The sequence below is a fragment of the Zonotrichia leucophrys genome, chromosome Z (genome assembly GCF_028769735.1).
Source record: "Zonotrichia leucophrys gambelii isolate GWCS_2022_RI chromosome Z, RI_Zleu_2.0, whole genome shotgun sequence".
Lineage (NCBI taxonomy): Eukaryota > Metazoa > Chordata > Aves > Passeriformes > Passerellidae > Zonotrichia > Zonotrichia leucophrys.
The window spans coordinates 42909811-42929167 of NC_088200.1; the positions used below are offsets into that span (position 1 = coordinate 42909811).

The 19357-nt window shown below is 36.8% G+C and overlaps 1 protein-coding gene across 7 annotated transcripts in view; it reads right to left on the reverse strand.

Annotated features, from left to right (window-relative positions):
- Positions 1-702: 702 nt before the first annotated feature.
- NFIB (nuclear factor I B) overlaps positions 703-19357 on the reverse strand; it is a 169840-nt gene continuing 151185 nt past the window's right edge. For 4 of the 7 annotated variants that reach the window (XM_064735284.1, XM_064735283.1, XM_064735282.1 and 1 more), the window contains one exon: positions 703-7253. In XM_064735284.1, the coding sequence (XP_064591354.1) occupies positions 7236-7253 (18 nt within the window). In that variant the 3' untranslated portion in view covers positions 703-7235. Of the gene's footprint in view, positions 7254-17921; positions 18011-19357 lie in introns of all 7 variants that reach the window. The other 3 variants (XM_064735288.1, XM_064735287.1, XM_064735286.1) reach the window with 1 other exon arrangement.

The following is a 19357-nucleotide window of genomic DNA, read 5'->3' on the forward strand; positions in this document are numbered from 1 at the left end:
AAAAACATGCTGAAAATGCACACATGACACAAAGGAAATACAGTTCTATAAGTTTAGAAAATCAGCATAATTGACAAGAATCCCCAGTTAGAAACACGGATGTTGAGGTAATTCCCCCTTTTGGTTCTACCCTCTTCAGAAGCCTCCTTTCCTTGCTAGTTGTTTGTGGGACAGTGTCTTGACCTTCGTTCTCAGAAGAAGGCAGATAGGATAGGATAGGATAGGATAGGATAGGATAGGATAGGGGCCTAGGAATGTAGTTTGTCTTTCTGTCAAACACGATAGGAAACTACTAGCACGAATCTATATAGTTATACCATAATAAGCTACAGAGCAACAAATATTTCTGAACAGTATATAAAAGAAAAAAAATAGATTTGGCATCAAGATCACCTGTATAATTACTAGGGTTGGTTGAATATGATGAAAACCAAATGTAAAATTTAAATTGAGCTGATTACCTGATTGCATCTCCTTTTGCTCTTGTTTTCCTCCATTTTCAGTGTAAGTAAGTTAAGCCCAAATGTGTGCAAACAAATATGTAAATCTAAACTAGGTATACACAGAATTCCATAAGTTTTGCTATGCTATCAGGCTACAAGGTTTTAGGTTTGTTGCTAAGATATTCCCAATTATGACCTTTAGAGACAGAAAAGAAAACATGAGGCCAGGTCTGTAGCATAGCTCATTTTTATTGTTTAAACAGTTTTTGCATAGGAAATATATCCGCTTCCAGTAATTGACTGCAGTATGAGCAGCTGCTAGCAGTATAGGCTGGATATAACAGTAACAATCACATTAAGTCAAGCTTGATTTACACCAGTTTAAAACTTGTGGCAGTTGAGTTCATTTGTAACCTAAAAAAAAAAAAAAAGTACCAGAAAGAACACTTTATCCTCCAACCAGGCACAATAAAAACCTTTGTTAACACTCAGGCTAAAATCAGGTCTGATGCCAGAGGGCTCTAATTCCAAAATTAAGTTGCTGTACTGTAATGCATCCTACTGGTGAAGGTTCATTACACAAAGACTCTGCACGCACCTTCTTTTTAATTAAAATGTAACCTTCAGGATTTATGGCCTACAATATGGGAAAAAATGCCAAAAGTTTTAAAATGGATCAACCCTGGTATGTAGCTAGCAAGCAATAACTGACTACTTGTCACCTACAGTTGTACTAAATGTATCTAAAGAAACACACAGCCCTACAAAAGTTTTCTCAGAGAAATATCATTGAGATGGGGTGCCTCTTCCCAGATTACTAAAAGTTCTATATGATATAAGCACAAATTAACAGCTTGATGAAGACATAATCTAATGCAGCTCTTCAGAAGCCTATGCCTGGGACTGAGGAACCCCTCACATTCTACAATGTTGTAGAGATTATTTTTGAAGAAAATGTTATCTGAAACATATTTACAACTGAACTCAACAGAGACTGTGAAATTGAACAGGCACTGCTCATTTGTTTGAGTTTTTGGTAAACATTTTGCTGGTTTTTGTTTCTTTCTCATTTTGCATCAACTTCTATCAGTCCATGCAACTTCAATGCCCTCAATGAAAAATGCATAATAAGCCATACTTCTTAAAAAACTTCCTTCTGCATATAGAGATACATTTGCCACATCAGTCCCTGTAGCACAGTTTTCAAAATCATTCTGTCAAAAATACAGTAATACAAAGACTAGCTTTAGTGTCACTAGCTCACACTGCTCTCCATTTATTTAGGCCACCTTTTGTTTTACTGTTACGGTATCATGCAATGAAAGTATCAAAGGCTTATTCTATTCATGATGCTAGTGGCACTGAAGCCCTTTTCACAAATTCAACATACATCTGAATTGCAACACACAGATATTTCTAAAGAGTACTAACTAGTGAACCCTTTTATCATAAAAAAAAAAAAACCAAACAACTACTTACAACCATTGAAGAAAAAATTGCGACAAAAAAAATGTAAAAATTGACCGTCTCCAACTTGTCCCCTTTACTATTGACAACGTGACCAACAGAGCTGTGGCATGGAAACAGTACAAAGAGTTGTCATGGCAATAAGTTTGGCTGATGCAAAGGTCATTGTGCAGGGTTAAAGGGCAAAATCAGTGGTCCATGTTATCCTCCAACTGCAGTGCTCCACCACACCCACACATTTTTGAGGAATTAATAAAACTGGGGAACTAGCAGAAAGTGCAAATAAGGAGGCGGTTTTCAGCTCCTTCAGTATGGAGAAGAATATTCAGCTTTGAGCCTTTCCTGTTTAACTTGATTAGCTGGCATGAGATTTTACTCTCTTTTTTTTTCCCCTAAAGTTTTCTATAGAAACCCAATAAAAAAATCCAGGAGCATACAGCTGGTTAACGTTAACAAAAGACCTTGACAGGATCATGTAAACCATAGAGGATGTCATGCTTGGGGCCTTACTGCCAGCAACATTAGAGAGTTTTTCATTAAAAGTGAAAACAGTACACTGAATATGGGAAAACTTTCTGCAGCCTTCATAATCTCACACAGTACATATAATTTAGGTTTAGGTACAGAACACACTCCGGTGTCACAGATGTCTTTGTGCAATCTCTTTCATTAAGTCCTTATGAAGCTACAAGCTGCAAATCCAAAATTCTGCTCCCTGAGGACACAGCTGTGTGAGACTTAAGTACTGTTTTAGCTCTCTGCCTATCCTGAATAGCTCTGTGAACCTAATCTTAAATACCATCATGTAACAATCACAAAAACTTTTGCTAAAGGCCATATATACTAATAAAAAAAGACAGTGGTGCTTCCAACATTTTGAAATGCTCTGAAAACCAACTTTTCCAATACTAAATACAACAAAATAACCTTCATAAAATATAATTTTCTCCATTTACATTTTTAAAGGATTAGTAACCTATGCTTTTCAAGCATAGGAATATGCGAAATAATTCCTAACATGGACAGATTTTTTTTTAATACATAAATTAAGAAACTGGAGAGTTTTAACCCAAGTCCAGTTTCTAAACAAAGAATATTCTTGTTTAAAAATGGAAACGCATTTCCATTATAATTGTTAAAAAGTTAGCTTTACAAACAAGGGTATTTTAATTAAAAAAAAATTCTTAACAAAACTATACAGTGTACAGATTACTGTCTACAAGGTAGGCGGTTTAGTCAGAAGACCATCCTTTCTTCTTGCTACTTGCAGCTTCACAAACTCATTCACATATTTTCAATGGAGCTGCCCACCTGAACATCACCCCACAACTATATTGCTATAATTAATATTTTTGCCATGTCTTTATGTACAGTCTCCTTCACTGCCTTTTTTTTTCCTTAGTCAAGCCTCAAGTGTTCATGTCACTCCAGGGGAAACACACTTCAGTGGCACAGCCATGAGGCCAGGGCTGCAAAGCAACTTAATAAAGGCAGAACAGTGCACATAGAACGGGGTGGCTCAATTTAGTCAGAATACACTTCCTGGTGAAGGAGGAGGCCAGAGACTGGATTTGAGTTCTCAATCTTATCTTCATTTTTTGACTGCTGAGCTTAAAAAAAAACCAACCAACAAAGCCAAACTAAAACCAAGCATACAGTAAATGAAAAGCTCATTATCTTCCAAGCAGGCTTTTCTATTAGAGAGGTAGGTGACAAAAACCCACAGTTGCTGAATAACCCAGTTTAAAGAAGGAGTTTGCTTCTCTGAAAAATTGCATCTTTAAGCTCAATATTTTTCATACAGGAGGCCAGATTAAAAAAAAAAAAAAATCTGTTAAGGACATCTTTCTTCCTACAAAAAGCAATTACCATTCTGGATATTTCATGTTGAAGCCTGAACTTGTTCCAGTTTTGTCCCAGTGTGTTATTAAAGGCTTCCAGGGAAAACCTTTTTAATGGAACTAATCAAGGATATGCCATCAGCACAGCTCTGCTCCCAGACTGCTCTGTATCATGACATGTGTAAAGGACAACACATAATTTGTTTTACCAGGCCAAGGCCCAAGGCACGTTGTGATTGGGTCTAGCAGACTTTGCCATGTGCTTAGCAAATAAATTTACTTACTGAAGGGTTTTGAAAGAGAACCAAAGAACCTCAAATTTCTTTTTGTGTCTGTGTCTTATGTTTCTTTCTTGTTTTTCTTTTTTCCAGTTTAGCTAAATCTCAAAGTTTATTTTCCTACAATTCCCATCTCTGTAGCCATTCAAGCTCTGCCTGCACACTCTGTCCTCCTGGAGACATGGGGATGTGGCACCACTACTGCTCTTAACCACAGCTGGAGCCAGAAGGGACTGATGGTGGTACACCCTCACCAGGGCCCATTGGGGTGGCTGCTGCTGGAGTTGTGCCTCTGGCACTGCTCCAGGGTAGGAAAACCTCCCAAATGCAGAGATGACTGCAAAGGGATGGATTTTCCCATCCACGTGACTATACGCTCCTCTGCTTCACCCTAGTAGAAGACTGTGCTTTAAAGAAAGCTTCACCCGGTGTAGAGCCATACATTGCAGAGATCCCCTGTGTGTGAGAGATCACCAGCAACAGGCCCATTACTGGTCTGCAAAATGAGATCTTACTGGAAACACACTTTTATTTCCACCGTGGTCTAATTCCTTGCGTAAAGGAACTCCTTCTCCACTACACCCCAGAGGTCTCCATCCGATCTCTATGAGAAGACTGCAAACTTCTTACATAGCCCACTCAGGCTGAAAATTGTAATTCAAATGCTGAATTTGAATTGGCGGGGCAAGAGGGAGTGGAATATAAAAAAAATTATGTACAGGAAAAAAGTCAAGCAGAGTAAGGGGGGCAAATTCTCTGCTTGAGCATCTCCAGAGTCCACTGGAGTCAGTGGAATTATGCCAGCAAAGATTTTGGCCCTGTACTTGCATTTCCTAGACAAAGCAAACATCGTTGTCATTCTGAGCTAAAAACATTTTCTAGTATGAACACTTCAGGACGCATTATCTTTGCCAGAATGGAAAAGACTTCATCTCACTGTGGGTCTTGACCTCTTTCTCTGTCTGTCTATCTCTCTCTTGAAAAAAACCTTGAAGTAAAACAATTTCCTCAAGTCAAGTCTGCCTCCAACAGAATTCATTATTTATTTTTTAAATCCAGAAATGATTTCAGCTTGCACCCCAGGTGGGAAGTTAAAAAGAGGGAACCTATTTGAAAGTTTGTCACAGTAGGCAGAACAGTTGCTTTGCAGCCCTTGCCTGGCTAAGGGTGCACTGCTTCACAGCTACACTGTAAAGTGTTAAAAATCCTCCCCCCCCACCCCAGAATATATATATATGTATGTATAAAAAAAAATCCCCTGTCCACCTCTCAGTACAGAAAAGGACCTCATCACACTGCAAAAATAGCAGTACCCACTTTGGTCAATTAAAACAAACAAAAAAAGCATACATTATTTTTTTTTTTTTTAAATCTGTGTACTTACCTATAATAACCAATACAGCTAAAAGCACTACCTACATAGGCAAAACTTGGTATTGCATAATTCGTATAAATTTGTATCCCCTCCCCCCAATATTAATTGGAAGATGAAAAACATGAAAGGTTAATAGAAAAAACACCAAAATACTGAAAATATTGCTGGTCGATTACAATTCTTAAGCGGCAACTATACACAGCCATGATATGCTCTATAAATGTGAGATAAAGGTATAACTGTCTAAAAAATCCATGATGTCACACATTTTTCGCATCTGGAGTACAAAATATTTTGTCATAAAAATGGTAAAGATTTAAAATTATAATAAATGCAGCAAAACAAGTGTAGTGATGTCAATTTTTTTGTAGGTTTTTTTCTTTTTTTTCTTTTTTTCCATTTTTTAAATTTCAAGGCAAGGCACGTAATGTGGACATTATATCTTCGTGCAAATTAGGATTACTGGAAAGAGTATTTTAAATTTTTAAAGAGACATAGAGGCAAAATGTCTGCCCATGCACATTATATTTCTGTCAATATGTGAAAATTGTTGAACAAGGCTAACTTCTGAAAGCACCATGCAAGTTTACAGCACCCTGTAATTAGACTTACATTAAGAGTGCATTATTTAAATACAACATATCCCCATCCTGGTATTACCAGTTTGTAAACGGTAAGCTTTGCCCTTGTGACATGGATTTGCCTATGTCTTTGTCTCTATGATGTAGATTTTACAGAAACATGTAAACCCTATGGGTTCTTGATGCAACAAGTAACTTTAAATAAATAAATCCTACCCCTCTGTGGAGGCAGCAGCTAAACCAACATAAGTGCTGTGTTTCCATTGATTTCTTATTCTCAAGGACATGATTTGTCTTGACTTAATGCCTTTTAATGCCCTCAAAAACCGAGGGGAAAAATAAGTTCGTTCAAAGTAATTTTCTATTTTTAATCCCCTCAATTTAGAGTCCAAGGGCTGAAGGACTTATAGTGATGACCTCTTAGATATGATTTTTAAATTGCACTTGCCTCTGTAAGTGTTTCTTTACTGGGGAAAACGTCACTTTTTTTTCTTTTTTTACTGTTGCATGAGAAGATAACACTTTTACCTGCGTAGAGGCATTTCTTCCATAGAGCCTGTGTGTTCATACTGATTGAAAATTTTAACTGCATAACACACTAGAAAAAGGCTGAATTAAGGGCCAAAGTTTAATAAATCCATACTGATAACTAAAGGCTACAGAGCTTATTTTTAAAACATTTAGAAATCAGACTGTTGAGAAAATGTCTGGCTCACGGCCCTTGTCCTCCTGCAGCTCTGCTGTCGCTGCCTAGCCTTTGTTTTGTGAGATAACCAGGAATAGTGATCTCATGCGTAAACAACAAGAATACTAAACCAACAGAACTAGCTTATCATGCAAATATTAAGGCATCTAGAAAGTCAGTTAAAATATATTGTCAGAGACAGAACATCTATTTCCCAGCGGACTTCATATAACAAAGGCTACTTAGGAGGAGCTGCATTCTACTCATCAGTGAAATATCATCGACCCTTTGTGAATCATTTCAGTTTCAACCATAAGAGAATTAGTGATTGTAAGAGCTGCAATTGCTGGTCTATTTTTGTTCTTCTTTCTTCAGGTTCTTTTCTCATACTTTCTTCTTTTCTTTTTCCTTTTTGCCTTTTTTTTTTTTAATTTTGCTTTTAATTTTTTTCCCTCAGTTGCTTGTTTCTGCTTGAAGGAAAGGCTCTCCAATTATGTTCAAACCATAATTTGGGACATTTGTTGGCAGGATCGGTGTCCTATTTGATACTTGGAAAGGAACCAAGCTAGCCCAGGTACCAGGACTGTTGAAAAGGGGAAAGAGACAAGGAGGGAAAGAGAGAGAGAAAAAACATATATTAAACATGTATACAATGAATTTGAATCAAGGTCCAGTTAATATTCATTAATAATAGCACTACTTAAGATAAAGCTGGAAAGAAAATTTGTGAATGTAACTTGAGATTCTACTTCCTAGTTTTCTTTGTGAAAGTATGAGTTGTTTGAAAGAAAAATAATTGCTTTGAACTCAGTAGCAATTTGTATGATTCCTGAGTTACACTAAGTGGTCTGTTTGTTTATGAAACACCCAAAAAATGTCATATACAAATATATAGAGAAGACACAACTAAACCATACAAATGACATTACATAGTGCAAAGGATATAATTTAAGAGCTAGTGAAATATACCACAGGGTACAGGTGTTCTTTTTTCAAGAATACAGCATAAAGATTCAGTAGTTCAGCATCCTATGAGATTTCCTGCACTCTTACAACACATCAGTTTATCTTGTCACCATCCCAAGATGGGCCTCTGAGATTTAAGGATGCCCATAAGAACAGAGGATTTTTATGTTCAAAAAAACTGCTTTAAAAAAAAAATCCCTAAGAATGTCAGTTTCAGAAACACCAGAAACACCAGGATCCAATCATCTAAACACTTGCAGTTAAGGGTAGCCATGAGTTGAGGGTAACAGCAAGTACCATATTTTTTAAAACAAGCCTCTAAGAAAAAAAGTTTTCAATGACCATTCAATGACTAGGAAGTTAAGTCATTATTTTAAAAGAACTCTGTCACTAAGGAGCTCAAGTCCCAATGGCATTGACATGTTCACCAGGCACCAATCAGCAGTACTTGCAAGATGGATGGATACTCAAAGATGGTCTCATCTGCTGTGTTCAGTGTCCAGTAGCCTGAGCAGCCCTTTCCTTAGATGTGGTTCTGCCAACCCAGAAGTCCAAACCCAACTAACCTAAGCTATACGATTCTATGACTTCAGAGAAAGTTTTGTCACATTTTTTCAGAAGAAAAACAGCCTCATCAAGTCGGCATCATTGCCAAAGAGCTAATACCAGCACTGGACATACAGCATGCAAACCCACCCTTCCTCTGTATTTCATTGTATTGAGCTTTTCCACTGTTTATCTCAAAAAAAAGTGCTTATTTCAAATTATATTCTGGGATTAGGCTGACAAGCTTCCTGATAACACATCTGAAGCACTTCAACGTGTGTATTGCGGAGGCAAAAAGTTTTCTTCCTTCTATATCTTTTGGCCCATTTCTTCACTGCTCTCTCCCTGGACAAGCAGATGAGCATGGCATCAGGTATAAAGAGGAAAATTGACCTTTTTTATCTATTTCCAATGTTCATGACATAATTACATTTCATTGGGCAGCCTTCTGCGATCATCTCAGTTGCTGAAAAGTGGTCAACTTATTTGGTGAATTCCAGGGAACATGTTTCTCAGGTCTTTCTCATTAAAAAAAATATAAAGGGCTTCTGTAATTTACTTCTGTTTGAAAATACTTACCTCTAAACTTACTCATTTAATATTTTAACTCCTAGCAATTAATTTCAGGTGCAATGTTTTACACACACAAAAAAAGTGGAAATAGTTCCTGACCTGCTTGTCTCAATAACGACCATGTTCCCAAAGGGGAAGGATTAATTTTATTTCCTGAAGGAAATACAATAAATATTAATATCTTCATGCTTTCAATGTCTGAAGTACAAATGCTTTTCAATAAGGCTGGTGGTTTTTTTCTTCAGTTGGGTATATTCTCAAAGAACACCTAAAAATATGCAGTCTTAATTTTTAATTTTTCAGAAAATCTCTTTTTAAAATTGCTGTTTTCAAAAATTTAAGATCAGCTAATATGTTTAATTTTTTGTTGTTGTTTTAATTCTACTGACTATTACAAAAAAATCTGCTATTGGAGGAAAATGAAAACCCTTTTGAGATTTGGAAATCACAGTTAGACCTCAAATCTTGAAGCGCTCACAAAAAACTTAAAGCTTGTTATGCATGAAAGATTTTTCCAAGATGATATAACAAAAATAATATGTTCCAAAAAGAAAATAAAAATTTAATACCAGAAGTTCGTTTAAGTGGCTTAATTGTTTCAACTTATTCTTCATCTTCCTTCACAATTTGTTTTAAAATGCATTTTTTGTTCCTTCCTCTTTGGATTTCAGTGATGTTAAGAAGTATGTTCTGAAATAATGGACACAAAGAAAATTGCCTCCAAGCATGTGGATTTATAAAAATAAGAACTACTAATAAAAAATAAAGACCCAGCCAGAGTTGTTTGCTTGGGATCTGTCTGAATATATGTTTTACAATGCACAGTTCTTTGCTGTCCTGTTACATGGGATTTACAGTGTTTAGTGACTTGAAAAAAATAGAGCACTAACTCAAAGAATATAAATTTTGCTTGAGGTCAACACTCTATTTAAAAAATTTCTATGGCAAAGGCTAAACACACAGGCTCCAGGTTATCTTTCTGAAGATTTATAGTTCATTTCAATTATTGGATAAATACAGTTTTGACTTTTTACTTTATTTTAAAGTTGCCAGCCCTCTAGAGACTACAGTGGGTGAAGGAAACAAGTCTGTGCTGACTAAAAGCAAATTATTATTTGCAGTGAAATTTTTATCAGATACTTCAAATACCAGACAGAGACCTTGATTTTTATGGAAACTGCTCAATAAAAATAAGTTGTAGCGAGTTCCTAATATGACCGTTGTTGCCATATGACCTAACAGTTTAATATAGGTGTTTATTTAAACCTTTCAAGCCTCCCACCTCGTATTATGACCATGACAAAAATGCAGACTGCAAGAAATTTGTCAGTACTACTTATGAATCCTTAGGGAGTAATACATCACCCATGTTAACACTGTGCATATCCCACAGGAGTTTCAAAGCCCCTTGTCTCAAAGCCAAGCCTTCTGCCAGAGTTGCTGTGCAGGCAGCAGAGCACCTGGGGGACCAAGACAGCCACACACTGCCTGCCTGCAGGGCTGGAACAGCCACCTCTTCCCCACCTCTGGAGGTGCTTGAAGTCCTGGTCCAAGCACACATACTGGGCTGAGTCTGGCTGCACTGGCCCATTCCCTCTGTTTGCTGGCATTTCCTAAGACATTCTTCTCAAGGCTTGATGAGTTCTGGTTGTAGTTTAGAAAATAACATTATCATACTGCAGGTGGATATAACTATCTTGGGCCACCCCAGTCCAGGTACCACCATGAGGGGCTTACTGCAGACAAAGGAAGAAAATGGAATGAAAGGTATTGAGGAAAACAGCCCTAATGACAGCACAGAGCTCCAAGAACCGCTGTGACACAACTGTGAATAACCAAACACACAACACAGGCTGTGCTAAGCTACATGCATATGGCTGTCTATCCAATATTCCCATGCCCCCCTTTTCATTTATGGTAGATTTAGTTGGACTTTCAACTGTCCCATGAGCCACATTCTGCTTTGTAGCTCCCCAGCACTTCCCCAGTATGAAGCCAAGCAAGGCTAACTGCCCAGAAGAGCAAGGTCCCCTGTTAGCCTTCTCCAGCCTACTCAGGAAGGACCTCACTGAGTATTGCAGAGCTCACCTTCTGCCATGGAAACCACCCACTGGTTTCCTAGCAGGAGTGACAGATACTTCAGGCTGCAAAGCAACCTCTGTCTGAGTGCCCACATGAGCAGGAGATGGAGGAACACCTTTCCCTTCACCATACCATCCAGCAGCTGCTGTGAGTTAAAATTCAGCACTTGGTTTCACAAAAACAAGAGGCAAGGCTCTGCCTTTGTCCACTAAGTGCCTCAGCCAGGGAAGCCAAAATTCTTTCCATTGCCCAGAACAGAGACAAGGTTGTTGCACTTGTAGAAGTTAACAGGATGCCCACATGGCTGCTTCCTCAGATAAGAAATCTTTGTATGAGTGGAATAAAGCAGGTCTACCCCACACTCCAGCTTACTACTCCTGAGGAAATCTGTTATCCATTTGCTGACAGAAGTTATAATATAAATGCCTTTCCACTGAAACATGAACTGAGACCTAAAAAACTGCTCAAGGCTAAGTTTTGAAGAAAATTACATGAGAAGCACCATAAGAGTCTGTTATGAGATTCAGATCCATCTTTGTTGCAGGATCACCTTCCTGAAGCATCACACTTTTAAGTGATTTCACTACTGCTAGCAGTTTTCTCTTCACCATAGCTAGACTATCAAATACATTATACAGTCAACAGTTCCCTCTCTATCTACAGGAAGTATAATGTATTTATCTGTTCAAATGCAATAAAACAGCAAAGGAAAATTCTGCAAGCATACTACAGGGTTAACATTCTCCATTACACTTTCCATTACAGTTTCCAGATGTTAATTCAATCAAGATTTCTGCCATGATTTCCTCTTAAAGATAATAATTGCTGTTTCAAGAACCTCTGATTAAAATATTACTGGAATGGACCACAAGTAGTGCTTATATTATATGTATATACAGTCCACTTTGGAGGTTATAATAACATAAAGACCATAATAATGTTAAACAATTAACTAAATGCAATAAAAAATAAATCTAATCTGACCTGAATAAATGTAGAGGTCTTTCATATTCTTATTTTCCACCAATTCCTACCTTCTTTCTTTTACAGTTTCAGAAATCTGTAAGAGTATTTTACCATTCAGAAAGTACATCTAATGCAGTATTTCCTTCTTGAAGCTTTACTATCATATACATGAACTTGCTAGCTTACAGAAGGTAGAGGAGAGCCTGCAAAGTCAGGCTTTGGACAGAAAAGGTAGAAATACCTTCCAATCAATGTTGAGTGAAGTGACAGTAGTAAGCCACCAAGCAAGGAACTTCTCTCTAGTAAGTGCTTGCTCACACAAATACAGGGAGTTTTTAAATTTAAAATTACTTGGATCATAAGAATTTTGGAAATGCAATTTTGCTAATCTTAGCGTCCTGGTTAAATTTCCACTTCTGCATTTCTGCCAAAAGAATAACCACCCTTCCAATATCCATTTAATGGAGTACTTCTGTTACCATTCTGAACCGGCATCCATACGTAAACAGCTTCCAAATTTCATCTCCAAGCTGAGTACTTGTTTCAAGAGATGTATGAAGTGTCTCAGGTTAGTTTAGGATGACTTTTGCAATTTAGCAGGCACATATCACTCATCTAGCAGAGAGAGGAGTTAAAGATTTATGCCCACCGGAGGGAAAAGGAAAATCTATAAGAATACTATTTATTCTATTCCCTGCAAACATCTTTTTGTGGCAGTGAAACACAAAAAGGTACACAAAGATCAGGAAGACTACAGAACCCATTACTTACAAAGGATACCCACAACAGAGGGAGTGCCCAGAGAAATCGTGTGTTTCCACGCTGTGCTTTGGACCATTCATGTACGAGAATCTGGTGCAGGAACAAGACTAACAGCAGATTTCAAACATGCGCTTGCACAGAGGAGGCTCTGACCAAGCCAAGACAAACCATGGAGAACTTGTGCTTGGTTACCAGAGTCCACTGGGGTGCCCATGAAAAACTAACTCTCAACTTTACACACCTGCACTATATTTTTCTTTTCCTAAATATCACTATTTTCATTTCAAACCATTAGAATTTTTACCTTAGCATTAAAAAAAAATTAACTACAAGTTTATCAAATTAGCATGACTAAATAATAATGCAGATGATCCTAACTGTATCAAAAAACAAACAAAATAAACCCCAAACAAATCAGTTCTGCTGATTCAAAAGAAACAATTGGAGGTAACATGATAAGGAAGTAGAAAGCTAGAGTAACCAAGGGGTTAAATATAAAGTTTATACTTGGGAATTCTCAGTAATATGCTCCTCCTTCCCTAGCAGCTGCCAAAAATCATCTGACAGGAAACATAAGATTAAGTTTGTCCCACCTAAGTGAACAAAGAGATCTCAGAACAGGCAACCAGTACACTGCAGAGCAAGAACTTTTCTAATTCTGCTGGAATCTGCAGTGCTGCTCAGAAATTATTACTGAAGTTGTTTTCTTTATTTTAGCATCTTGCTTCTAGATCAACTCATTCATTTTGGTCACACTGCAGTTCTTGTTGCTTCTCCCATAAAGTTTAACTTAAAGCTCCAAACATAATCATGTGGAAAATGGACATTATTGATTCCTATGGTCCATTGTTCCCCCATTCTAAGTCCCTGAAGTTCAAGTTCAATCTGGAATTACATCATGTCTGGTTTCTCCTGGTTACCAGACGGCTTGAGACGTGACCACAGCTACAGAAAAAACAAACAGCCTTCTTCACGCTTCGGCTCCCCTATCGATTCAAACATAAACTTTTTTTCTTTCTCTCAAGTATGCCTCAAGTATGGAGCATGGTTAATTTAGAGATTAAGTTCCAAATTAGATTATCTAATGGCATCTTAATGGATTGCTGACCCATTTCCTGTGGGATGGCAGCATGCAAGTCTGGCTTGAATACAACTAATTTCTTAGGAAGTGTTCTTAGGAAGTGTTTCTTAGGAAGATGCTTGCCTGGATGGGGAGGAAACAATGTTTTGTACATTATTACTCATTACAGAGTTGTGCAAAACTATTAGAATTAGTAATTTAAATTTATAAAGATAAGAAATAATTTGATTTTCTCTCTGTGAATATTTTTGCACTCAAAAAACTTCAGCCTTTTTGGTCTTGAATTGTAACGAAATGCTACTTTTATTCCAAACCACTTTGCTGGGCAGAGGAATGAGGGAGGGACACAGGTCACAGTGTATGAACTACTGCTCTAACAGGTGTCTGTGTTTGCCCAAATGGTTTCCACAGACATGCTGCTGGCTGCGGAATTTTAGCTATATGCTTTCTCAATATCAATCATGTACAAGATATTGTAAAGCAAAAGCAATATGCACCCATTCTCAATTTCCCTTCGACTTCTGTCTCTGATAAATCAGATTACCTCATTCGATTGCCTTATCAGCACTATTAGCATAAATACACAGTGGTGCAGGGAGAGTGGAGAGTGGGAGGGGGAGGAATGATGCTTGGAATGCTGAAACCCCACAGCTACAGCTGAGAAAGAAATTCAGCACTCTGAGAACAGTGCTCCCCTCAGCATCTCCAGGAATGAGCCAGCTGTTGTACTATGCTGATGTGTCAAGATAACAGAATGAAAGCATGAAATTCTAGCCTAGTCCATTTGCCTGGATAGGGTAAAGGTAATGCTAAACAGTTAATGCAGAATGATTGTTAAAATAATTACTATAAATAAAAATACATTTGTTGATAGCTGAATTGAAGCGTACACTTTGGCTATGCAAAGTTGCTAACAGTCTGTGGAAGACATGCAAAAATTCCACATGGTCTAGGAGTGACCCGTCATGCCAGCTTTTATGAGTATTTATACTGGAAATACCATCAGTGGTGTAATGAGTGGCTTAGATTTAGGATCAAACTCATGCTATCACCCTCACACACACACCCCCACTTTTTGTCACTCACTTTTTTCTTAAATGTACTTTTTGCATACACTCTTGCCCTCACGTAGTGACTGAGACTGTATTTTTCTAAATGAGCCTTACAGATTTTCACAGCTTTTCCTCGCCTTCTGTCTCTAGGAAAACAGAACTGCCATTATCAAAAAAAATAAGGATTTAGGGTTTTTTAATGGTTTTGAATATCTTCTTCCTATGTACACCAAAAAAATTACCTAAATGATCATAAACGTATTGGAGAGTTTATTTCTACACATGTGTTTAAATGGTGTTCAAATTTCAGCAGACACAAAAAAATACATTCATGAATAAATATAAAAAGTCATATAACAACAGAATATGTACCCTAAATGTTCTAAGTAAGCAATGAAAAAATCAAACTAATCCAAACAAAAGCTGTAGATGGTTTGGTATGAGGAGCAAAAGTAAAAATTGCTACTTCTAAATACTTCACCAAATAACTGGGATAGGGTTTTTTCCCATTTTATTTTGGGCTTTTTAGGATGCTCACTGAATGTTTAATATAAGTATTTATTTTAAAGATACTAGAATGTTTAGCTCAGCTATGCAGAATATTAATCTATTTTTTGTTATCACTTTTCACTGCAAGACTTCTGGTTTTGTAGAAAATGCTGTATCAGTGATCTAATTTTAGTGGATTTTTGGTCCTTTTTTGTTAAGCATTATTCATATTCTCTTTTCTACAAAGTTCAGTCTTTGCATACAGACCACTACGGTTTTATACCTGAATTTTTAGATGCCAACAGACACATAATTTTCTAAGGAAATAAAACAAAACAAAAAAAGAAATTTGAAATCTATGCATTGTACCTACCATGAGGTGGAATAGGCAATTATTAGTAAGACAAAGACACACAGAAATAACAGAAAGTTTTTTGTCATTCACCTTTGCCAAACTTCCAAGGTATGGTTCACCAACAATGCTTGCCAACAAAGGTTTCAACCTGAGCATATCTGCTACCTGGTGTCTGTAGAGACAGAGCAGCTAACACTGAGGGACTGCCAACATTTTCACCTGCCTGAGGTCAATAACCCTTCTGAAAATCAGTATACTTAACCACAAAAGCCTGATGTAAAAGGTGAGATTGAGTACAATCAAACTGAGTTCTGCAGATCTAAAGACATCACATAATCAAACATTTATCAAACCATTTGGAGTTGCAACAACTTGTTTGGATTGGGATATATTTCTTTGCCCACATGTAACAATTATTGTTGAAATATATTCTTGTTTTTATACCTGCTCAGGTTAAGAAGCTCCTTAACCTGTGCAGGTACAATTTCTCTTCTTAGGTCCTTATCTCTGTGGGATTTGAAGAATGTCATCTTTAAAAACCCAACAACTAAAAGCCATCTGCTCAGGCAGAACTGTTTGCTTCCTTGTCCTTCTAGGCTGCACATAATCCAAGAGCAAGTGGCACAGCCTAGGCCTCGAAGAAAATGCCCACGGCAGGTTTTGTGCCCAAGCTCTTCTGGCAGTGCCTGTGTTTGTTGGCAGGGCCAGAGTGGCAGGCAGCGTTCTGGGAGTGATCTGCAAAGTAGTGGGGTCTGTAACAGCAAATGGATCATGGAGAAGGCTTTCATTCACGGCCAAAGTTTTCTTGATCAGCACATAGAAATGCTTTCCCCCACTTTTCCTTTCTTTTCACAATTTATGCCCAGGGTTTTATATGATGGTACTGAAAAACAGAATTCAGCAAACACTGGGACAGTGCTTCTATCAGTGTAACTGGCATTGCTTTAAGGGTGGATCGAGAGACGACTGATTAAAACCTTGTGAGGATGCTCCTAGCTAGGTTGTTGTGATGTAATTTTCTAATGCCTGTCAATGCCCTGAAAAATGTCACTTTGTAGTGGGAGAATAAATCACCCCCTCCGTGCTATAAAAGCTTGGTTTGGATTCACTCCTGGCAGTATATTGAAAACTCTGGCAATTACTGTGTGATGGGGATTTGTAATGTGAATCACAGCCCTTGAGGAGATGAGGTGAATCCATTAGCTAATTTTTCATTGTACTCTCTAATATAAAGGAAGGAAATGACAAGGTCTTATTTTACTGCCACAATTCTTTCAGATTTAAAACATTGTTTCATGTAAATTGAAAAAAAAAAAACAAATACAGAAAAAAATAAATTTCAGATTTTTAAACATCACCAGTATTTAAATTCAGTAATTTCCTTTCCAAGTTGATACTCAAAGCTCCCAAAACTTCTAGCAATCCATAGTACCATCAGCGCAATGCATCAGAAGGCATTTTGTATATAGTACATATAAATTACACTCACTCACATACTAACACTAATTATTCAGAAGTACATATATTTTCATGTACACATAAATTTCTAAAAAATATTTTAAATTATTTAATGAGTGAGTGGCTTCTATCAGACTTCATCTGATAGGCTCCCAACCTACAAGCCTTACATGGACAACCGCTGACAATCCTGTATTTGAAAAAGATAAAAATTGATGTATCAAAATTATGTTGATTAGTTTATATGCCTATTTAGATAAACACCTTCTGCTGTTATCATAGTCCACTATATATTAAGAGATGTAAAATCTAATAAATTAATAATATATCAAAGGTTAATGAAGTTTATTGTTTGGTTTAATTGTTGGGGGGAGGACGGGGTGGGCTCATAGAAAGAAACGTCTTTTGTAAATAGTTCCTAACTTTTCTGTTACCTAGTTGAAAAATAAGATGGTTTATATCTTACCTTCAGGTATATGTTAGTGACCTAAAACTACACCAGCCAATTGGTAAGAAAAGTCTCTATGAATAATATAGTTATTCTTCACCCAAAACCAACCACCACCTCAGCCATTTATGATTATACTCATCCATACCTCTAAAAGCACCGTTTTCTTTCTCTTAGCAATCAGGTCCCAAAAATATGAGAGCAAAGACATTTTTAAAGCCTAGGATCAGTATTTCCTTCAACTCACAAACCCTTTGCATAGGACAGCATGATGTTATTTCAGGTGTCACATTAAGGGATCATCTAAAGCCAGCTTGCATGAAAGATAACCTAAATGTGTTTAGGAGAAATGTTACACACACATTTTGATCATAATGCTGTCACATATACTCTGGAGGCCCACTAAAACAGATATTGCCGCTCTATGCAACTTTTTAGAGGCAGTGTAGGGGTGGAAATAATTAAAATGTTACCTTTGCCAAGTAATTCCCAATGTATCCTCACTGGCACTGGGGTATAAATGCCTGCCGTTTTGATTCATGGTCCAGTCACAAATTCTCAGCTGTCAATTGAAACCTAGCAGTCAGATATGGATCGAGCATACTACAGTTTTTAGTACTTAAATGAATACATGCAAACTAGTACTGTACATGGCAAAAGTCTTACTTTCCCAATAAGTAACTTTAAAAAACAAAACAAAGAAAAATAACTTATTTTGAGAGATAAATGCCTATAGACTTGTTTAATATAATGCCACTTTAATATGATCCTCTATTAATAAAGCATAAAAGAGTAACTAGTGTGTAGCACATAACAATTAGCCATTATTAGATTACAAACTGAGCTGGAATAAAAGGAAATGTTAATAATCAATAGTGCGATACTTTAAGAAAGGAAATAATTATGCTGTCTTATTAAGCAGTGCTCTATATAATGTGTATTTAGTATGGTAAAATATAATCAATATCTTCTTGCATGCTTTTTGGTAAATATAGAAGACATGCAATTTATAGAAAAATTTGCCACCAATTCTATGTTGTTATCTAGCCACTTAAGAAGAGTAAAGATATTTTGTAACTGAAGTTTATTAATCAAGTGTTACTGAAAGTGGTATTACTTAGCAAGAGGTGATAAAATAATCTAATCGTGTTCAGACTCAGAAAAGTAGAATTTAAAATACTTTACTGCATTTTAATATAAAGACAAATGTACTAAATATTAGCTGAAACAAATTCTTCCCAGATCCTCAAATCATCAGTTCTGCCTTCGCAGATTGTTCGAGCAACCCTCAGCAGCTCTGTTTATTTAACAGCTGCCCAATAGTGTTAGCAGATTTATTGAAAATATATGCTGCTTATTTTTAAGCTTAAGAAAATGAACTTATCTGGTTTCTGAAGAAAATATATGTTTTATTCTCTGTATAGTCATGTTTATATAAATTGCTGTACTATTATATATGATTAGACACTCTGAAGATAATGTTGCCGAGTTTAATTTCATTCAATGCATTTTAGTTTTCTCTGTCCATGTTCACATTCTTGAGATAGCACAGGCTACAGCAAACAAACTACAATAAACTGTTTTCACAGGAGCACAATTTATTGCAGTCTTTTCCTGAAAAATACAAATTCTGAGGACAAGACAATATTGCAAACCTGACCCTGTCTGGCTGTTAGACTAATAAGCTTCCTGCTGTTAAGGTCTGAGAAATGGAAATGTTAGTCTTTGATGTTTTCATAGGGATTGTTTCTTGTTTGTTATCTAAAGAACTCCAAGGGACCTTCTAAAGGCCATTATAAGCATGACTAAACCACATGAAATTAACCAGAAAAGGAAACATGCAGTTTAAAAGTTTGCTAGAGGTAACTGTGAATAATATATTAAACATGTTTAAAGAAATGGGTAAGTA